Source organism: Nycticebus coucang, chromosome 11 (assembly GCF_027406575.1).
Source record: "Nycticebus coucang isolate mNycCou1 chromosome 11, mNycCou1.pri, whole genome shotgun sequence".
In the NCBI taxonomy this organism is placed as follows: domain Eukaryota; kingdom Metazoa; phylum Chordata; class Mammalia; order Primates; family Lorisidae; genus Nycticebus; species Nycticebus coucang.
The window spans coordinates 19144507-19162357 of NC_069790.1; the positions used below are offsets into that span (position 1 = coordinate 19144507).

The 17851-nt window shown below is 42.9% G+C and overlaps 1 protein-coding gene across 8 annotated transcripts in view; it reads left to right on the top strand.

Moving 5' to 3' along the window:
- Positions 1–17851, top strand: part of ELMO1 (engulfment and cell motility 1) — a 576900-nt gene that overhangs the window by 168241 nt on the left and 390808 nt on the right. For 6 of the 8 annotated variants that reach the window (XM_053608836.1, XM_053608837.1, XM_053608839.1 and 3 more), the window contains 2 exons: positions 3599–3649; positions 14212–14381. In XM_053608836.1, coding sequence (XP_053464811.1) covers positions 3599–3649; positions 14212–14381 — 221 coding nt within the window. The remainder of the gene's footprint in view (positions 1–3598; positions 3650–14211; positions 14382–17851) is intronic. The other 2 variants (XM_053608843.1, XM_053608842.1) reach the window with 1 other exon arrangement.

Genomic DNA, 17851 nt, shown 5'->3' on the forward strand with positions numbered 1-17851 from the left:
TTGCTGCCCACTGGCCCCCTCCACAGAGAGGGCATATTCATGAACAGCCAATCAGAGCTAGGCTTTCACCCACTGCCTCTGGCTTCTCCTTTTTTATTTAAAATTTTTTTTTGTTTAAAAAATTATTTTTTAATTTTTTAAAGAATTTTTTTTAAAAATTCAAGTTAATTTGAGGGTACTTTTGATTGGATTACTTTGTTTGCATTTGTAAGGTAAAGTCCAAGGTGGCAGTTGAGTCCATCCCCCCGGGGGTGTGCTGTGTACCTACACTGTACATGTTAGGCGGGGACTTACCAGGGACCCTCCCCCTTCTTGAATTTAATAGTATTTTTTTTTCTCCCAACTCTGGAGACCTGTAGTTGTTGATCTACTAGTTTCAACATAAAGTTGAGTATGCAGGATGCTTGTTTTCCATTCTTGAGATACTTTATTTAGGAAAATGTTCTCCAAATACATCAAGGTAAATGTAGATGTGAAGTTTCATATTTTTTATGGCTGAGTAATATTCCATGGTATACATACATCAGAGTTTATTAGTGCATTCATGGGTTGATGAGTACTTGGATTGTTAACACATCTTTAGACTTGTGAACTGAGCAGATGTCCTTATGATAATACAATGCTTTTTAGTGGGATTGTGGGATCAAATGGGAGGTCTCTCCTTTTAGCTCTTTGAGGATTCTTCATACTTCTTTCCAAAAGGTCTGTACTACTTTGCAGTCCCATCAACAATTTATAGGCATTCCCTTCTTTCTGCACCCACACCAGCATCTGAAGCTTTGGGACCTTGTGGTGTGGGCTGTTCTCACTGGGGATAGGTGGTATCTCAGGGTGTTTTTGATTTGCATTTCTCTGATGATTAGGGATAATGATGATTTTTTTCATGTGCTTGTTGACCATTTGTCTGTCCTATCGGGAAAAGGTCAATTCATGTCTCTTGTGGTTCCCCGTGTAATGGTGAGCACTCTGGATCTGAATCCAACCCCTCCTTTTTAACATGAGTAAAGGCCGGTCTGCCTTTCCAGTGGTGTGTCTGCCTTTTTTTCATTCATTTCTGGCTTCAGTGACCACACAGGACTCTTCTCTGCTCTGTGGGGATGTCTTGTCCTTTCATGCCTCAGAGCGTTGAGATGTGCTGTTACCCTCTCTCTGGTGAAACCATCCTTTTGCTGAGCCCTCCTCCTACCCGGCACCCCACACATAGCCGTGGGTGTGTCAAGGAAGCCCTGGGAATCTGCAGAGCACTCCTTAACCCCAGTCTTACTTCTTTGTTCTCACGTATGTTGACCGACAGGGTAAAAACTAACCCCTTTAAGGATAAATATAGGATCTGGATCTTACCTTTTTCAGATGGGTAGAGCACAGCCTCCGATTGCTTGGGTTGGAGTCTTTTCTCCTCTACTCTTCCATGATCTTGGGCAAGTAACTTACCCTCTCAGCAGCTTGGCTTTCTAATATTTGACATGGGCATAGAGTTATTATGATGGTTAAATAAGCATGAAAATCAAATAACCCAGTCCACTGCCTTTTAATAAATATTAGTGTATTGACGTTATTGGGAATGTCTCTTTCTAATTCCAAATTTTCAGGAGGAGAGATTATTTCTGAACTCTCTTGGCCTCTTCATACCCTCGGGGCCTCTTTCCCTATGCGATTGGAAAGTTCAGGAAGAACAGACTGGGCCTTTTTCCCTATTGGGGAGAAGCCTGTTGCAAGTCTTACCTGAACAGGTGTGCCTGGTCTGAGGGCTCAGGGCGCATGGCTGCTGGTCCCTACTCTGAGCTGGGCTCTCCATAATCCCTACTTCAGAGGATACTTCAGTTCTCCATGTTCTTATGTTTTCTCAGTTTGTCTAACCTGAGCGAAGGAGACATATGCTGTGTATTCAGCTTCCTTAGTACTCTATAATTAGTATTTACTGTCTTCCTCTTCAGTTCTTATACAGTCATAGGATTTTACAGTTCAAAAGAGGTTTTAAAGATGGCTTGGTGGAGATTAAGCAGGTGCGGAGTGGGGAAGGGGTAAATTCAGTGCACACTGGGTGACGGGCACACTTATAACTTTGAATCAAACTGTACAGAAGCAATTCTTGAAACCAAAACATTTATACCCCCATAATATTCTGAGATAAAAAAAATAAAGTAAAAATGACATAGATTTATTTCTGCATCTCATACCGGAGTCTGCCTGCCACGTGGCCAGTCAGTACATACTTGTGCACTTCTGGTATCACGGCGCTGGCCCTCTCCGGAGGTGGCCCCGTGTGTCCAGGCATGCTCTAGAGTCTAGACTAAACTGAATGGACTACATGGGGTTCAGAATGGGCAAGGCTGGGTTTACAGGCCTGCCTGCACTTGGTAAGAAATGTTCACATACAGTTTTCTTTGGGGGGGAGTACTGGCCTGACACCTGCTCCCTTTCAGGTAAACTTTTTTTAAAATTTATTGTTCAATCAGCTGTCAGAACTGTCAGACAGAGGGATCAGGCGATTTCTCTACGTCTTGGGCATCCCATTGAGAAATTTCCCACCACCTCAGTGTACTTGCTGCATCCTGAGCAAATTCCAGCTTGTGGCTGGTCCTTAGCTGTGCAGGACAGCCATCCTCATATTTGTTAACCTCCTGGCCTCAGTGCTCCAGGTAGGGGATGCAGCCAGGTGAGTCCTGGAAAGCTTCCTCTGGAAATTGAGCAGGGTGTGTCCTCTGCTGGAAGAAAATAAAACTGCCGATGAAATTCTAGCTTCAGTGCCCAAGAGGCTAAGGGATAACTTCAGAAAATGCACTTCAGGTATACCTCCCGAGGGGAGACAGATGCATTTGCGTCTTCTCGTTTGTGCTGTTTGGTCTTGACTTCCGGGCATCGAGCAGAAGCATGGCTCCTTTCACTTAGCACAGGGTTCTCGAGGCCCATCCAGGTTGCACCATGCATTTGTACTTCATTTATTTTGTGAACTAGTAATTTTCCGTGGAATGAATTTACCACATTTTGTTTATCTATTCCTTAGTTGCTACATGTGGATTTTTCTACTTTTTGGTTATTATTATGGATAGTATTTCTATGAATGTTGCTGCACAACTTTTTGTATTGACCTAGGTTTTCAATTGTCTTGAGTATATATGTAGGAATGGAATTGCTGAGTCAATTAAGGTTGCCCTTAGTAACTTTTAAAAAAGACTTAATTTGTTTGTTATTCTTGGGCCCCATTTCTTTTCTTTGGGTTTATATTCATTTTCTCTATGCTGAATCTTATCAGTGAGTTGATAGAAAGTTAACATTGTTGGTAGAAATAATCCAAAAATTACTCAAGTGGTTAACTGGGCATGGTCATGCATGCCTGAACTCCAAGCTACTCAGGAGGCTGAGGCAGGAGGATTGCTTGAGCCTAAGAGTTTGAGGATGCCTCTGCACTGCAGCCTGTGACAGAGTGAGGCCCTATCCCCTGTCCCCACAAAAAAGGATTAAAAAAAGAAAAACATTACTCAACAGAAATAAACTGAATTGTAATTATGCTTATTATATAAGTATCTACTAGATTATATTTGCCTTTGTTCTCTACTTTACCTTAAAGATTTACATCGCCTTTTGTTTCCTTTTCTAGAATCGCAATGAAATAAAAAATGGCACTATCCTCCGATTAACCACGTCTCCGGTAAGTCGATCTTAGTTTATAGCTTCTCAACAAACTCTTTGCCCTCCACTTCTGCTATATGTGCTTGTGGGATACTAATTTTTGAAGGTAACTTTAGTGCAAAACACAAGGTCTCTGAAATGTCCTCACATGCAAATTCTGCATGAGCAGGAATGCCACCCCCTTACAGTTCCCATTCTGTGGGAGGAGAAAGACTTTATCCCAGGGTAAGGGCTAGTAAATGGATTCTGAAACTTTAAAGTTTTGAGTTGAGTGGTCACCTCAACAATTTGCATATTATAGCATACTGATTGGTTTACGCACCTGCCCACACACTCACCTAGTGCCATCTGAACAAATTCAGACAACAAACAAAGCCAAAGAGAGCCTGTCACTTCCCTTTAAAGTGTGTGTGTGTGTGTGTGAGAGAGAGAGAAATAAAGAGTTTAAGCATTTTCTAGCGTCAGAGTTACTGTGACAATTCAATTTGTGAAAATATCATTTAGAAATGTTGACCATTTAGAAATGTTGGCCATTTACCATGTCCCTGACAGCTGATTCTAAATAAAGAATTTACAGCCTTCTGAATGGAAGCTGCAAACAAGGCGCTACAAGGTCCTGCGGTGTGTTCAGGCTATCCTGGCCGATGACACCACTTTTCTTTCTCTTTCCCTCTTGCTTGCAGATACTTTGGGCAGTAGCAATGGCGTATCTAGACTCACAGTATTTCACAGTGCGTTTTATTGGTTTCCTAAAAGATCATCTGCACAAAATACACCAAGTGTTACTATTTTCACTCTGCATCAGTGATGAAAACTGTGCCTAACTTCGTTTTCAGTTTCCACTGAAGCCATGTGGTGGGCTAAAAATAAATGTAAAAATTGGGAAAAGCATCTGGCTAAAATTAAACTGTGGGTACTGTAACTACCACAAATTCTTATTGTTGACAATTATATTAGAGACTCTTAAAAGCTGCTAACCATTTCACCCAGTAACATCTTGAACCTAAACAAAGTAATGAGTTCAATAGAATACGTTGCTGGGGTTGCCTGAACTATCTTTGATGCTTTCTTTGTCACTTACTGGAAATTATAATTTTTACTCATTTTTCAGTGGCTATGTGAAAGGCTGAGATGTTTTCGTCTGACTTTGCATTGGTATTCAGACTTGAGTCAGCATGAATTGATGTTAATTTGACCTTTAGAGACTGCTGTTTTGTTTGGCTTTTGTATTTCTCCTGCTAAAAGTACTCATCTGCTTGCTGGGCAGAAAGAATATACCTTGTTTTTTATTTCATCTTAGACCCAGAAAAGTTCAGCTAAGGGTTCAGCTCCCTCTTTGATTGCAGTGGGTTCATGAACACCATCTCCAATCTAAGTCACTTTTTAAAAGATGGACAGTAGGCGACACCTGTGGCTCAGTGGGTAGGGCGCTGGCCCCATATACCGAGGGCTGCAAGTTCAAACCCAGCCCTGGCCAAACTGCAACAACAACAACAACAACAAAAAATAGCTGGGTGTTGTGGCGGGTGCCTGTAGTCCCAGCTACTCGGGAGGCTGAGGCAAGAGAATCACCTAAGCCCAAGAGCTGGAGGTTGCCATGAGCTGTGACACCATGCCACTCTTCTGAGGGCGACAAAGTGAGACTCTGTCTCTAAAAAAAAAAAAAAAAATACAAAAAAGATGGTTAGTTATGGGCAGAGTAAAGTTTTAAGCACGGCAAGTAGGCATCCTAATCCCAGGGGTGGTAGAATTTGTGTTCTTCAGATAACGACCCTTACGTGCACAGCTCAGTGAATGGGGAGAATGAAAGACCATGTGCAAGGAAGGCACTATTTAAAAAAAAAAAAAAAAAAAAGGAAGCCCACCAGAAGAGACAGGTTTACATTTTTCAAAAAGTAGTGATTCTCAAGCTGGATCAGTTATGAGACTTTACAGATACTGGTCTCTGGGCCTCTATGGAGAGGCTGGATTCCAATATCTGGGGCTGGGGCCCAGGAATCTGTATTTTAGGCAATCGCCTTATGGTGTGGCTATAGCCACAGGTCTAGAATTGGGAAATTACAAGCAAGATATTTGGTATCTGTAAACTTCATTTGTTGGTATCTGTAAACTAGAAATCACACATGCTCTTTCTTAGCCTTTTACATAAGTGAAAAAAATATGTTAAATAAAACTATCTCCATCAAGTTGGCTAGGAAGTATTGGAGTACCATCAAGGACACAGCTAGTGATGTGATACTGGTTTTCAAAGTCCCTCCATCTACCTTAGCTGAAGTCTCCCAGCAGCCAGATAAGAACATACCCACACCTACGTGTGCACACACACACGTAGTTCCTTAGTAAGGTGTGGCTTAAAAGGACAACTTTTACCTCCACTCTGTCAAAGGTGGGCTTTTTGTTGATTGATGGATTTGTTTTCTGTTTGCCTTTATTACAGAACAGTCTTTTCTCTATTGTTTCTGGAAAAAAGAGGTGTTTAATACTAAAAGATCTAAGTAAACAATCTGCACTGTTTTTCTTGTAAACATCCTATACTTGGCTGGTGGTTCTCCACTGGGTAGTAAATCTTTAGGCAATATCGCTAGTGACCATCTGAAACATGCATCTTTCTTTTTTTTTAAATTATTATTGTTATTAAATCATAGCTGTGTACATTAGTGTGATCATGGGGCACCATATACTGGTTTTATAGACCATTTGACATATTTTCATCACACTGGTTAACATAGCCTTCCTGGCATTTTCTTAGTTATTGTATTAAGACATTTATATTCTACATTTACTGAGTTTCACATGTGCATATCTTTCTGATGTGTTGTCTCCATCCATCTCCCCAGTACCATAAAAATACAGCCAGGCGCACACTCAGAGAACGTGTGCAGATGTGATTTGAGTTTCAGAGCAGCTCAAGGTCCAGGAGTTTCAGATATGTGGCTGAGAATGTCTCTTTCTAGCTGTCATCATAACAGCCTTTGTGGAAATCAAGTCTGAGGTCCCACTTTGGATGAAGCATATTTTAAATCAGTTTTGCCTATTGCTCCTGTCAAAAGCAGCCTGGATTGTCAGACCATTGTTATTTCTTACACTTTCCTAAAAGTTTTGTTTCAAAAAGTGCTTATGATTAATATATCTGTAGTCTTAGAGTAGGGAGAGCCTCTTAAGTAGGACACACAAAAGAATCCTGGAAGCCGTGAAGAAAAAGATCAATACATTTGACTACTACAAAATAAAAACACCCTACAAAGCCTTTATGTTTGGAAACAATTCCAAACAGTGTCATTTCCTTAATTTGCAAGATCTATTATGAATGGATAAAGAAGCCGCTCTGAAAGATAAGTTGACAAAAAGCTACGAACAAGGACTACAAAGGAAAAAAATATGATTAATATGTATATGAGAAAAGAACCTCAATTTCTTTCTTAAGTTATAGAAATCTCTACTCTTAGGAAATCAAGGCGTGGGGTCAGGAGTATAAATTAGCACAGCCTCTTCGGAGTGAAATTTAGCTGTATCCACCAACATTTGTGGATATATATATGTATATGTACACACATACACACACACGCACGGTTGTCTAACAATTCTACTGCTTGGAATTTATCACAAAAACACTATGGGGCACATACATACAACCACACACACATCCAAGCACATCACTGTTTTTAGTAATCAAAAACTGGGAACCTGTTATATGTCTTATCAGTGGGGCTAGGGAATTGCAGGTGTTTCCATGGCACAGGATATTGTGCAGGTGTGAGGTGAAGAAGGGCTATGTGCTGTCACAGAGGATCTTTGAAGTCCGTTACTAAGTGCAGAAGCAGGTTGCAGAACATTGTGTACGGAAGATGCTGGTTATGCACGTGGAGAGGAAGACATGCTGATAAAGGGATAACAGTGTTCTCAAGGGTACCACAAAAACACATTAACATGGGGCTAACTTTATTTTTTATTTTCTAGCTTCCAGTAGTATTTACCTATTTCTTTCTATCTCATGTGCTGGCATTATTTTTAACTAAAGAAATGCACATGGGCAGCGCCTGGCTCAAGGAGTAGGGCGCTGGCCCCATATACCGGGGGTGGCAGGTTCAAGCCCAGCCCTGGCCAAAACTGCAAAAAAAAAAAAAAAAAAAAAGAAATGCACAAATATTATGAAGTCATTAAAGTATACAAGAGCAGAATCTTAATATCCCATGCTAAAACCATTTCCAGGATCCCAACCTATGACGTTGTGAAGAGCCCTTTTATATGTGAACTGAGCTCTTCTTGCACTTACTCCTCATTTCGGCCCTGGTGGACATAGAAACCAAAATTGCTTGTCGGGTACCTCCTGCTGCTTGGTCACTCTAAGTGTATTCCTTCCTTTCTGCTGTCTTCTGTTTAGGGAACCAGCATTAGAATTACCTAGCTCAGGGGGCCTGTCATAATGATTTGGGGGGATAGTTCCCTCTGGCAATAAGAAAAAGGCATTGTCTTCATCACTGTGTAAATTCAGGTTATCAGAGAGTCTTGACAATAGACCACGAACATTTTTTTTCATTGTTGTAAGTTCAGCTTTTTTTATTTTTCTCCTGGTTTGAGAAACTACAAAAGAAAAACAGAAAAGATGTCTTGAATTCTATTTCTTGCCGTGGTTCTAAGAGGCCTCACTTAGAAGGAAGAAGCCCTAAGAGGCTGATAGGCAGGGAAATGGCAGGGTCTCTCTGGCTGCTTCCCAAGAACAGAAGGCAGGGTGGCCAGGGCACAGGGTCGGAACTTCTTGCAGGAGTCCAGGCAGGAGATGCAGATGGCTTGGGCTGGCTACTTGGTAGGGATGTGGAGAGCTGGAAGGAGCGTTCTGGAAGGTGAGTCCCCAGGGCTCCATACTGTGGTGCTCCTTAAGGACGGATGTCCTGCTGGCCCTGGGGTTTTGGCAAGACAGGCAGTGTGCTGTTGATTGGAGTAGAAAGCTGGGGTGAATGAAGAGTTTGAGATGCCTGTTTTGTGTCCGTGAAGACGTGTTAACTAGGCTGTCAGGTGTGTGTATGTCTCGTGGGGCAGCCTGGAGAGACACTAGGAGAGACACCAGCCTGTAATGGCATTTAAAGCTGTGGGCTGGAAGAGGTCATTATAGGGATGGCAGAGGAGAGAGCGCAGCGCAGAGCTCTGGGAAGATGCTCAGGTTTAGAGGAGGAGCCAGGCAAGGTGAGAAGGTGAGTGAAGAAAATGTGTGGAGAAGGAGAAAGTCCTCAGGTGTGTTGCACACTCCCTCACGCCCCGCCCCCCGTGGTAAAGATTAGAGGGGAAGTGACCCCGAGAGCAGAGGCCTGGCCATGTGGCATCGTTGGAGTGAGCATGTGAGGTGAAGCGGGGGCAGCAACTTCAGAGCCACCTCTTCCTTATTCCAGAGCTTTTGCTGAGAACAGGAGCAGTGAAATGAGGGCATAGCTGTGGGGGAATTGGCTCAGTGGATGTTTGCACATGTTTGTTTGTTTTGTAAGATAGGAATTAAATTGTAGACTTTGAGGGTAGAAGTGATCCCTACGGAGAGAGAACCTGAAAGGAGGGATAAGATTAAAGTAGAGTCCCTGAATACGTGTATTCATTCATTCATTTAGTGAAATGGGTTCTGAGCTCCTGGTAAGTGTCAGGCACTCTTCTAGTTGTCAGAAGAGTTTACCTTTTAGTGGATACACACGTCCTCACACGCATACATACTCCCCATGCCCACAAACAATAAAATAGATCTGTGTCCTGGCAGTTTCTTTTCATATCCATCATGTGCATATTCCCATCCTGTCTTATATTCTCTAAAAGTTTCACTTTTCATTCCATATGCTATTTTATCCCATGACTGTATCATGAGTATTTCACTCTTGTCCTGTTGGTGAACGTAGTGGGGGTTGCTTCCAGTGTTTGACTATAAATGCAATTTAAATTCCCTAAATGCACCACACCTGTCTCGGATATTTAAATTCATCCTTTAGGGAAGCTCATCACCATACAGATTCCTCCGGCTCTGCACACTCAGGAGCTCCCTGGACCACCTGGCCTGCAGCTTCTCTCTCCTCGCCTCCTCCCACTCTCGGGTTGCCCACAGAGCCCAGAGACACTGGTCCTTCTCTCCCCCCAGACTTGCAGGGCTTGTTCTACCTGCTGGGCTTTTACACCATTCGCGCTGCCTGCCCTCTCCCCACTGTGGTTGGCTCCTCCTGACAATCAGATCTTCCCATAAATGTCACTTCCTGAGGTCACTTATTCCTAAAAACCACTCTGTCCAAAGAAGTCTCTAGTCACTTTCTATCACAATCTCTCTTAATTTTAGGTTTTGCTATAAACATGAATATTTAATTTGTTATTACTAATTCTTTTTATTATCATCCTCCCACGCCAAGAAGGGTAAGGCAAGAACCCTGGCTGCGTCCCATGTGCAGGACAGTGCCTGACTCGGAGTCAGCTTCTAGAAGTATTTATTGAGTCAGTGAGGGGGGTGCTGAGGATTTGGACGGGACATTGCTGGCTAATGAGTAACTGCAGAGACCTGTGTGAATAAAGGCTAAGTAATATTATATGCAGAGTGATCTGCAGTAACTGATGTCCAAAAGTAAAATTTCCTTTCAAAACCCCAATATATTAATAATAAAAACTTTCATTTCCACTTTTTTGTATGATAAAAGTTTTATATCCAGATTATTTAGAAATTTGAGAAAATGAAAAGAATGCATGTCCCTGTGTCTTCTAGTTCCAACTGGGAAAATATCTCGTAAAAATGTTCCACCATTTGGACCTATTATTGTGACTGGAGATCGTGTCCAGGGCTCACATCTACGGATCACCTTTTCCTGGCAGACTTGGTGGTGATGGAGGGAACTTTCAACATGATCTGCTCAGGGTTCCTCGGTGTGCCTACTGTGGGTAAAGGGAGGCCAAGAGGGTGAGGAGGAGCTCACTGCAGCCCCAGAGCCAGTCAGCAACCGAGCTGGAGCTGGAGTTCAGGGGGCTGTCTGCCATGGTCCTCCCAACTCCTTTAATGACATATCCCTCCAGTGGTTCACCTATGACCTAAAATAAAGAGGAAATCTTAAGCAAAAGCAAACACTGTCTGGGTGGTGCTAAAACAAATTGCACATTTATTTTTATTTTTTATTTTTTGAGACTGAGTCTCACTTTGTTACCCTGGGTAGAGTGCCGTGGTGTTACAGAAACTTCAAACGCTTGGGCTCAGGTGATCCTTCTGCTTCAGCCTCGGAGTAGCTGAGACTTTAGGCATGTACCACCGTGCCTGGCTAGTTTTAGAGACAGCATCTCGCTCTTGCTCAGGCTGGTCTGGAACTCTTGAACTCAAGCCATCCACTTCCCCACATTTGTAAGAGTTGCTTGCTGAGATGCTGGTGCCGAGGGGGGGAGCAAAGCCTTCTGTGAAGGAGGACAGCACTGCCACAGGTCACCATATTATCATGCACCGGAGCCTGTGCTGGGGAGGGCTGCATGTTACTGTAGGAACTTTTCAGGCCTTTGGAACTTTGAATGTTACAATTTGACACAATTTGGGGGAGAGTTTACTACTGTTACACTTTACCCCCACAAGTCAAGGTATTGCTTTGCTTGATGAGTGACTGTTTTGGTAAAATATTTTCAGTCTCACTTAACAGCCTTCCCGTTCATTAGCAGCTTTATAGTTTAGGGGAATGATTCAGTCTTGATTCCCTCTGCTTGGGATACTCGTCCTTTTATTTTATTTTATTTTTTTTTCTTGGCCGGGGCTAGGTTTGAACCCGCCACCTCCGGCATATGGGACCGGCGCCCTACTCCTTGAGCCACAGGTGCCTCCTGATACTCGTCCTTTTAAAATTTCTATTGTGGTCTCTCTTCACTTCTTTCATTTAAAATTTTATTTATTTATTTACCTTTTAGTAGGTAATGTATCCAAAGCATACAATGTCCGTCTACTTAGCGTCTACATTATTGAACATTTTCTTTATTTTCTTAGCAAAGGATATTCCTGAAAAGTGCACAATTTTATAAGAGTGAGCAGGTTTTCTTTTTGGTACAGAAGACCAGGAGGGCCCCCCCAGTGCCCGAGCTGGGGAAGATGAGGTGGTAATTGAAAAATGGCATCAGAATGGCTCTCATTCCCTCATCACCAGGAGATGCAGGGGCTTTAGTGAGTTTGACTTGTGTTTCTCAGCGTGAGATTCCAGCACCAGCAGCATCAGTAGGGCCGGGGAGCTTGTTAAGTATACAATTTGGGGGACCCCATGGCAGGCCTGTAGAACCAGAAGCTCTACAGGTGGCCTGTGGTCTGTGTTCTGAGAAGCCATCCAGGTGACTCTGGTGTAGCAGCAATCTGAGGTCCACTGCCCAGGTTCTGTCTCAGCTCCAGCACTGATAAGCTGTGTCACCTCGGGCAAGCTCCTTAACCTCTCTTGCACTTCAGTTTCCTTTGCCAAATGAGGGTAATGAAAGTACCTACCCGTTAGGACTACCATGCAGATTAGATGAAACCCTTCCTGAAGGTATTTGAATAGTGGCTTATGAATAGTACTATTAGCTGTTTTTATTACTGTTATCAACTGTGCCAAACACTGCTTGTTAGCATTAATAATAACAACAAAATAATTTTTAAGTCATTATTACGCTTCTATAGAGCAAATGGCAGACTCCCTACCAGACTCCCTTGGAGAAAAATCTATTTTTTAAGAAATTAAAGTGTTCCACTTGGGTTAAATATTATATATGAGTGTGAATGATGTACATCTCTTGGAAAAATTTGGAAAGTAGTTGATTTTTTTTTGAATAATTTTGAAAGATAAATGAAATGATTCTCTCCTACGTTCTCACTCTGCCTTTTCAAGAAATGGGGATTTAGGACTTGCGTCCTAATTTGTTTTTGATCTGTGAATCAGTTAATCAATACCTAGGGAGGGCTCTTGTTTGGCTCCTCCTTCCTTCTCCTTTTCTAATTTCTGAGGCAGAGTGGTTTGGTTATAATTAAATTAGAGGTCCCAGAATGTCTCTCGCCGGGATGGGGGCATGTGTTTCCTCTGTGTCTCAGGCCCTGAAGAACTGCCGGGCTTCCCTGCTAAATCTGCCTCTCCCCTTGAAGGTGGAGGGGAAGTGGGCAGGGAGGGAGGGCTGTGGGAGCCCTGGGGTGCTGCCCTTCAGCTCTCCACCTGTGGGGATCCCCTGCCTCCATTCTGAAGTCTTAACCTGGTGGTAGTTTATAAGGGGTGGCTCAGACGTTTGGAACCAGTTTCTATTCAGGAGAGATAGCCTCCTTCTTGACCCCACCTTGCCTTTCTCTAAAATATAACACAGTTTCAAAGGAGAAAGCAAGTGCCTACTGCAAAGCAGAACATGATGCTGGCAGAGTGTTTCAACCACGTGGTTTTAAGTTAAATGAAACTAGAACAGATACTCAGTTATTCCTATTAAACAAAAACACAGGCAGAGGAATTTGGTATTTTATTTTTCTTACTGCGTCCCCCTCGCTGAACGGTAGGTATGAAAACCCTAACTGGCAGCTTAGCGCCTGTAGCCCAGTGGTTAGGACGCCAGCCGCATACAGAGAGGCAGGCGGGTTCAAACCCGGCCCAGGCCAGCTAAATAACAAAGACAGCCTCCACAACAATCTCCACAACAACAACAACAAAACTAGCCAGGCATTGTGGCGGGCGCCTGTAGTCCCAGCTACTTGGGAGGCTGAGGCAAGAGAATCGCTTAAGCCCCAAGTTGGAGGGTGCTGTGCGCTATGACGCCATGGCACTCTACCGAGGGTGACAAAATGAGACTCTATGTAAAAAAAAAAAAAAAGAAAAAGAAAAGAAAGTAAACCATAATGGGTGAATGACTTATCTAGACTACGGATTATTGTCCAGAAATTCAGGCTCTCGGATATATTTCCTTTCCTCTCTGTCCTGCTTGTAGAAGCCAAGCGCAAATGCCTTGAAAGGGAGAAACCTGATTCTGGACTGAGCGGTTCATTTGGTTTCCTAATCATTTCATTTTAAATTCAGGCAGTAAGTAGCCAGGTCATGTGAAACACATTGTTGGAAAATGAAATTTACAAGCATCACGGTGCAGTGCTGTAAGATTTGCAGTAACCCAGAAAGATTATTTGGGTGTCTAATGAAGCTTCTGAAGTAGTGCGTAGGCAGTTCCTACTCAGTATTGACTGAACGCCTGAGCATGCTGTATAAATTTGTGTAATTGCTTAACTAAGCAAATAGCCTTATGTGGCTTCTAGGTAATAATTTTACTTAAGAAGTAAACATTCCCACATTTCTCCCTCCTTTCTGCCTCACCCTGTTCAGTTTCTGTAGCTTTAATATACTTGTGCTTTTATTCTTGCTTTTCTTTGAAATAGAAATACAATACAGTCCCTGTCAAAAGAACACAGCTGGTTCCCATTCTGAAATGAAGGGACTTTTCAGGAAGGAGGAGTGTTTGGGTTGTGGACCTGCCCGCGCCCTGCCCACTCTGTGCTATGGATATATTCTGGTGCTTTTAGCCCTTGTATCTTTGCTCTTCAATGAAACATGGGTTTTTTTCAGCTGTTGTGGTTTCCTTTGTGAACACTCTTCCTTTTGCTTTTGCCCCCGTGAGGCTCAAAATGCCCAGCAGCTCCACGAACGAATCCAGTCGTCGAGCATGGACGCCAAGCTGGAAGCTCTCAAGGACTTGGCCAGCCTCTCCCGGGATGTCACATTTGCCCAGGAGTTTATAAACCTGGATGGCATCTCCCTCCTCACGCAGATGGTGGAAAGTGGCACTGAGTAAGCATCTTTTCATCCAGACTTCTGTCCTGTTTGTTTCAGTGTATCGTTACATTATTCTTTACACTTGCAGTTTGGCTAGACTCGGGGAAGAAGTGGTTTTTCAGATAACAGCTACCTTAGTGTGGATTTGTAATTCTAGTAGCTCTGTACCTCCCACCCTCCAGCCAGCATCTGAAAAAAGATAGGAATCCAACAAATACCTGAAATTGCAGATTTATGAGAAAAAATATTAGGTTACTATCTTTTGCCAACATTAAAATTGTAATCCCACAAAATACAAATCACTCATATCCCTTGCCTTTGCCCAAGAAAAATTCTCCATTCCTGACTCCTTAAAAAAATTAGAATGCCTACTTCCTTTTCAAAGTAATAAACCAGTTCAAGATGTAATCCTTGAAGTTAGTTAAACTTAACACTTGAATGATTAAATACATGTCATTATTTAAAATGAAATACAATAAATACATATTGAGTACCTACTGTGTGCAAAAGAGTAGAGGGTGGGAGCAGTTTTAAGTATGAATCTTCCCTTTCAAAAATTGGATGAGACTAAAGGCAGAATTCGTTTAAGTACTTTGTAATTTTTCCTGAGAGCTAGGAGTCTAGAGGGTGGACTTGGTAAATCTCAAAGAGCCTCACAAGGGAGGTGACAGTGAACTTGGCCTTGAGGAGTTTGATTTTCATTATGGTGAAGAAGGGATGGCTGTTTCCAGCGGGGTGCTCAGCTTCTTAGGGAGGGCTGTGATTCTGCCTTGTGGTTGGGAGTATAGGAGCCAGGTGGGGCTAGCTCACATGTGCACCCAGTGCCAATGCCGGGGCGGAGTGAACAGGGAGCTGCCCTCCCTGTGGTCAGGAGCTGTCAGCATAGACCCGAGAGTGTATAGTTGAGAGCGTGTGGACTTGCTTCATCAGTAAATTACATACTAATACGACAAATTAATAATAATATAGAGTTGAGATATATATTTAGTACAAAAGAGTACATTTCATCGAGAATTAGGATTTAAACCTAGTTTGGTTAAATCTCTCTTCAGGTCCAAGTGACACAAGAACGAGTGATGGCTACATTTGGAGAGCTGTCTGGGCCCCGCCCGGCCTCCTTCCTCCGCCTCCTCCTCACTTGGCATTATTTAGCCTCTGCAGTTGGTACTAGTGAAAGAAAGACAGGATGTTCTTTAGAGTTTGGAGTTGGGGATCTTACTTTACAGATAAATAGAATCTTTAGAATGAAGGAGAGGAAAAATAATCAAGTAAGGGAGGACTGACAGTTGGGCTTGGGTGATTGGAAAGGGTCCACGGTAGACAGGTTTGTTCTTTGAATGATGACTGAAACTCTGCTCATGGAAGTTTTGGAGTTCCGCAACTTAGAATGGCACAGGAGACTTAAACCCTGCGTGTCATCAGAATCTAGAGCGGTCGCTATAAATTGAAATAGGAGCTTGAAACAGCTAGAAGGAAGGTCAATAAGTTCAGGGTTCCTGAACAAAGGAAAGGGGAAGAGGAAAGCTCCAGGCTGGAATCTGGTATGGAATATGTCAGGGCTCTAATCCTTGTTGGTGGTGAGCAATGGAGGACGGGCTTTGATTATAAACAGCTTCAGACATAACCATGGATTACTCCGTGGAGCTGCCAAACTGGGAAGGCCCATATCATTGCCTTTTTTTTTCTGAGACAGAGTCTCAAGCTGTTGCCCTGGGTAGAGCAGGTGGAGTCGCAGCTCACAGCAACCTCAAACTCTTGGGCTTAGGCAATTCTCTTGTCTCAGCCTCCCAAGTAGCTGGAGCTGGGACTACAGGCACCTGCCACAACGCCTGGCTGTTTTTTCTTTTCTTTTTTTTTGGTTGCACTTGTCATTGTTGTTTTAGCTGGCCCGGGCTGGATTCGAATCCACCAGCCTCAGTGTATGTGGCTGACTGACCCCCTACCCACTGAGCTATGGGCACTGCCCCATACCCTTGCTTTTGATGGGGCAGTGAGCCCCAGGGAGGGTCTGCCTTGAGACATTTCCTAACATGTTAACTAGAAATGTAAAAATGTTGCTGTTTTTATTGATTTATCTAAGTCTGAACCATTGATTTATAGAGGACAGTATACTAGAGCACATTGCAATGTTTTTTTTCTTTTTTTATTGTTAAAAAATAGCTGTGTACATTAGTGCAATCAAGGGGTACAATGTGCTGGTTTCATATACAATCTGAAATATTCTCATCAAACTGTTCAACGTAGCCTTCATGGCATTTTCTTAGTTATTGTATGTAAACATTTTTATTCTGCCTTTAGTAAGTTTCGCCTGTACTCATTCTAAGATGCACCATAGGTGTGGTCCCACCCATTACCCTTCCTCCACCCTAACCTCCCCCCTCCCTTCCCCTTCCTGCTAATGTTAGGTCCTGCTAATATTAGGTAGTTCTGCCACAGATAAGTAGACATCCAGGGGCTTAAGCTCTTGAATATTCTGAATGATACTACGTAAATGCTGCTGAAATTCCAGAATTGCAATCATAATTACCATGGTAAAACGCCAAAGGAGGATGAATCCCTGTGGTCTGCACCCAGCACTTAGGTATTTTGGCAGTGAAGCAGCATGAAACTGCAGTGAAACTAACACTCCAGTTTTTCAGTTTCTTATTGTGTTACTTTGCTGGAGCTGCCGTAACAAAATGTGACAGGCCCAGTGGCCTAAACAACAGAATTTTGTGTTTCCCCTCCCAGTTCTGGAAGCTGGGAGTTGACCAGGTTTTGCCAGGTTTGGTTTCTAATAAATTGTCTCTCCTTGGCTGCCTTTTCTCGTGTCCCCACCAGGTCTTTCCTGTGTACAGGTACATTCTGGTATCTCTTTTTTGTCCAGAATTGCTCTTTTGTAAGGACACCAGTCAGATGAGCGTAGAGCCCACACTGATGGCCCCATTTTGACGCAATCTCCTCTTCAAATCTCTATCTCCACACACAGTCTCCTTCTGAGCTATGAGGATTTATAGTTTTAACATATGCATTTGGAGGGGGAGATACAGGTCAGCCTATAAAGACTCATCAAAGGGGCAAGAGTAAAAACTGATAATAGAAATTTGCTTTGTCAACACTCGAGCTTTTAATCAGCATAATGCCTTACTCCGTCATGTCGTATCCACCTCTAGAGCAGCCTAAAAGATTCACCAGCCCTCAGACTCAGGATTGGGGCGGCAGGGCTGAATTATATCTCCATGTTACACTTAAACAATCAGAGAGAATGGTCATACTGAATGTGCTTCATGTCAGCCGAAGCAAGTGAAAGCCTTCTTCTAAAAAAGGGTACCATGCTCATTAGCATTTTAATTATAGTCATCGGCTGCATTACATCGTTGATGGACCATAGATACCATGATGATTCCGTAAGATTATTATGGCGCTGCTCTATACAGGTGTACTATTTTTTGTCTTTTATACTGTATTTTTCCATACCTTTCTATGTTTTGAGACACAAATACTTC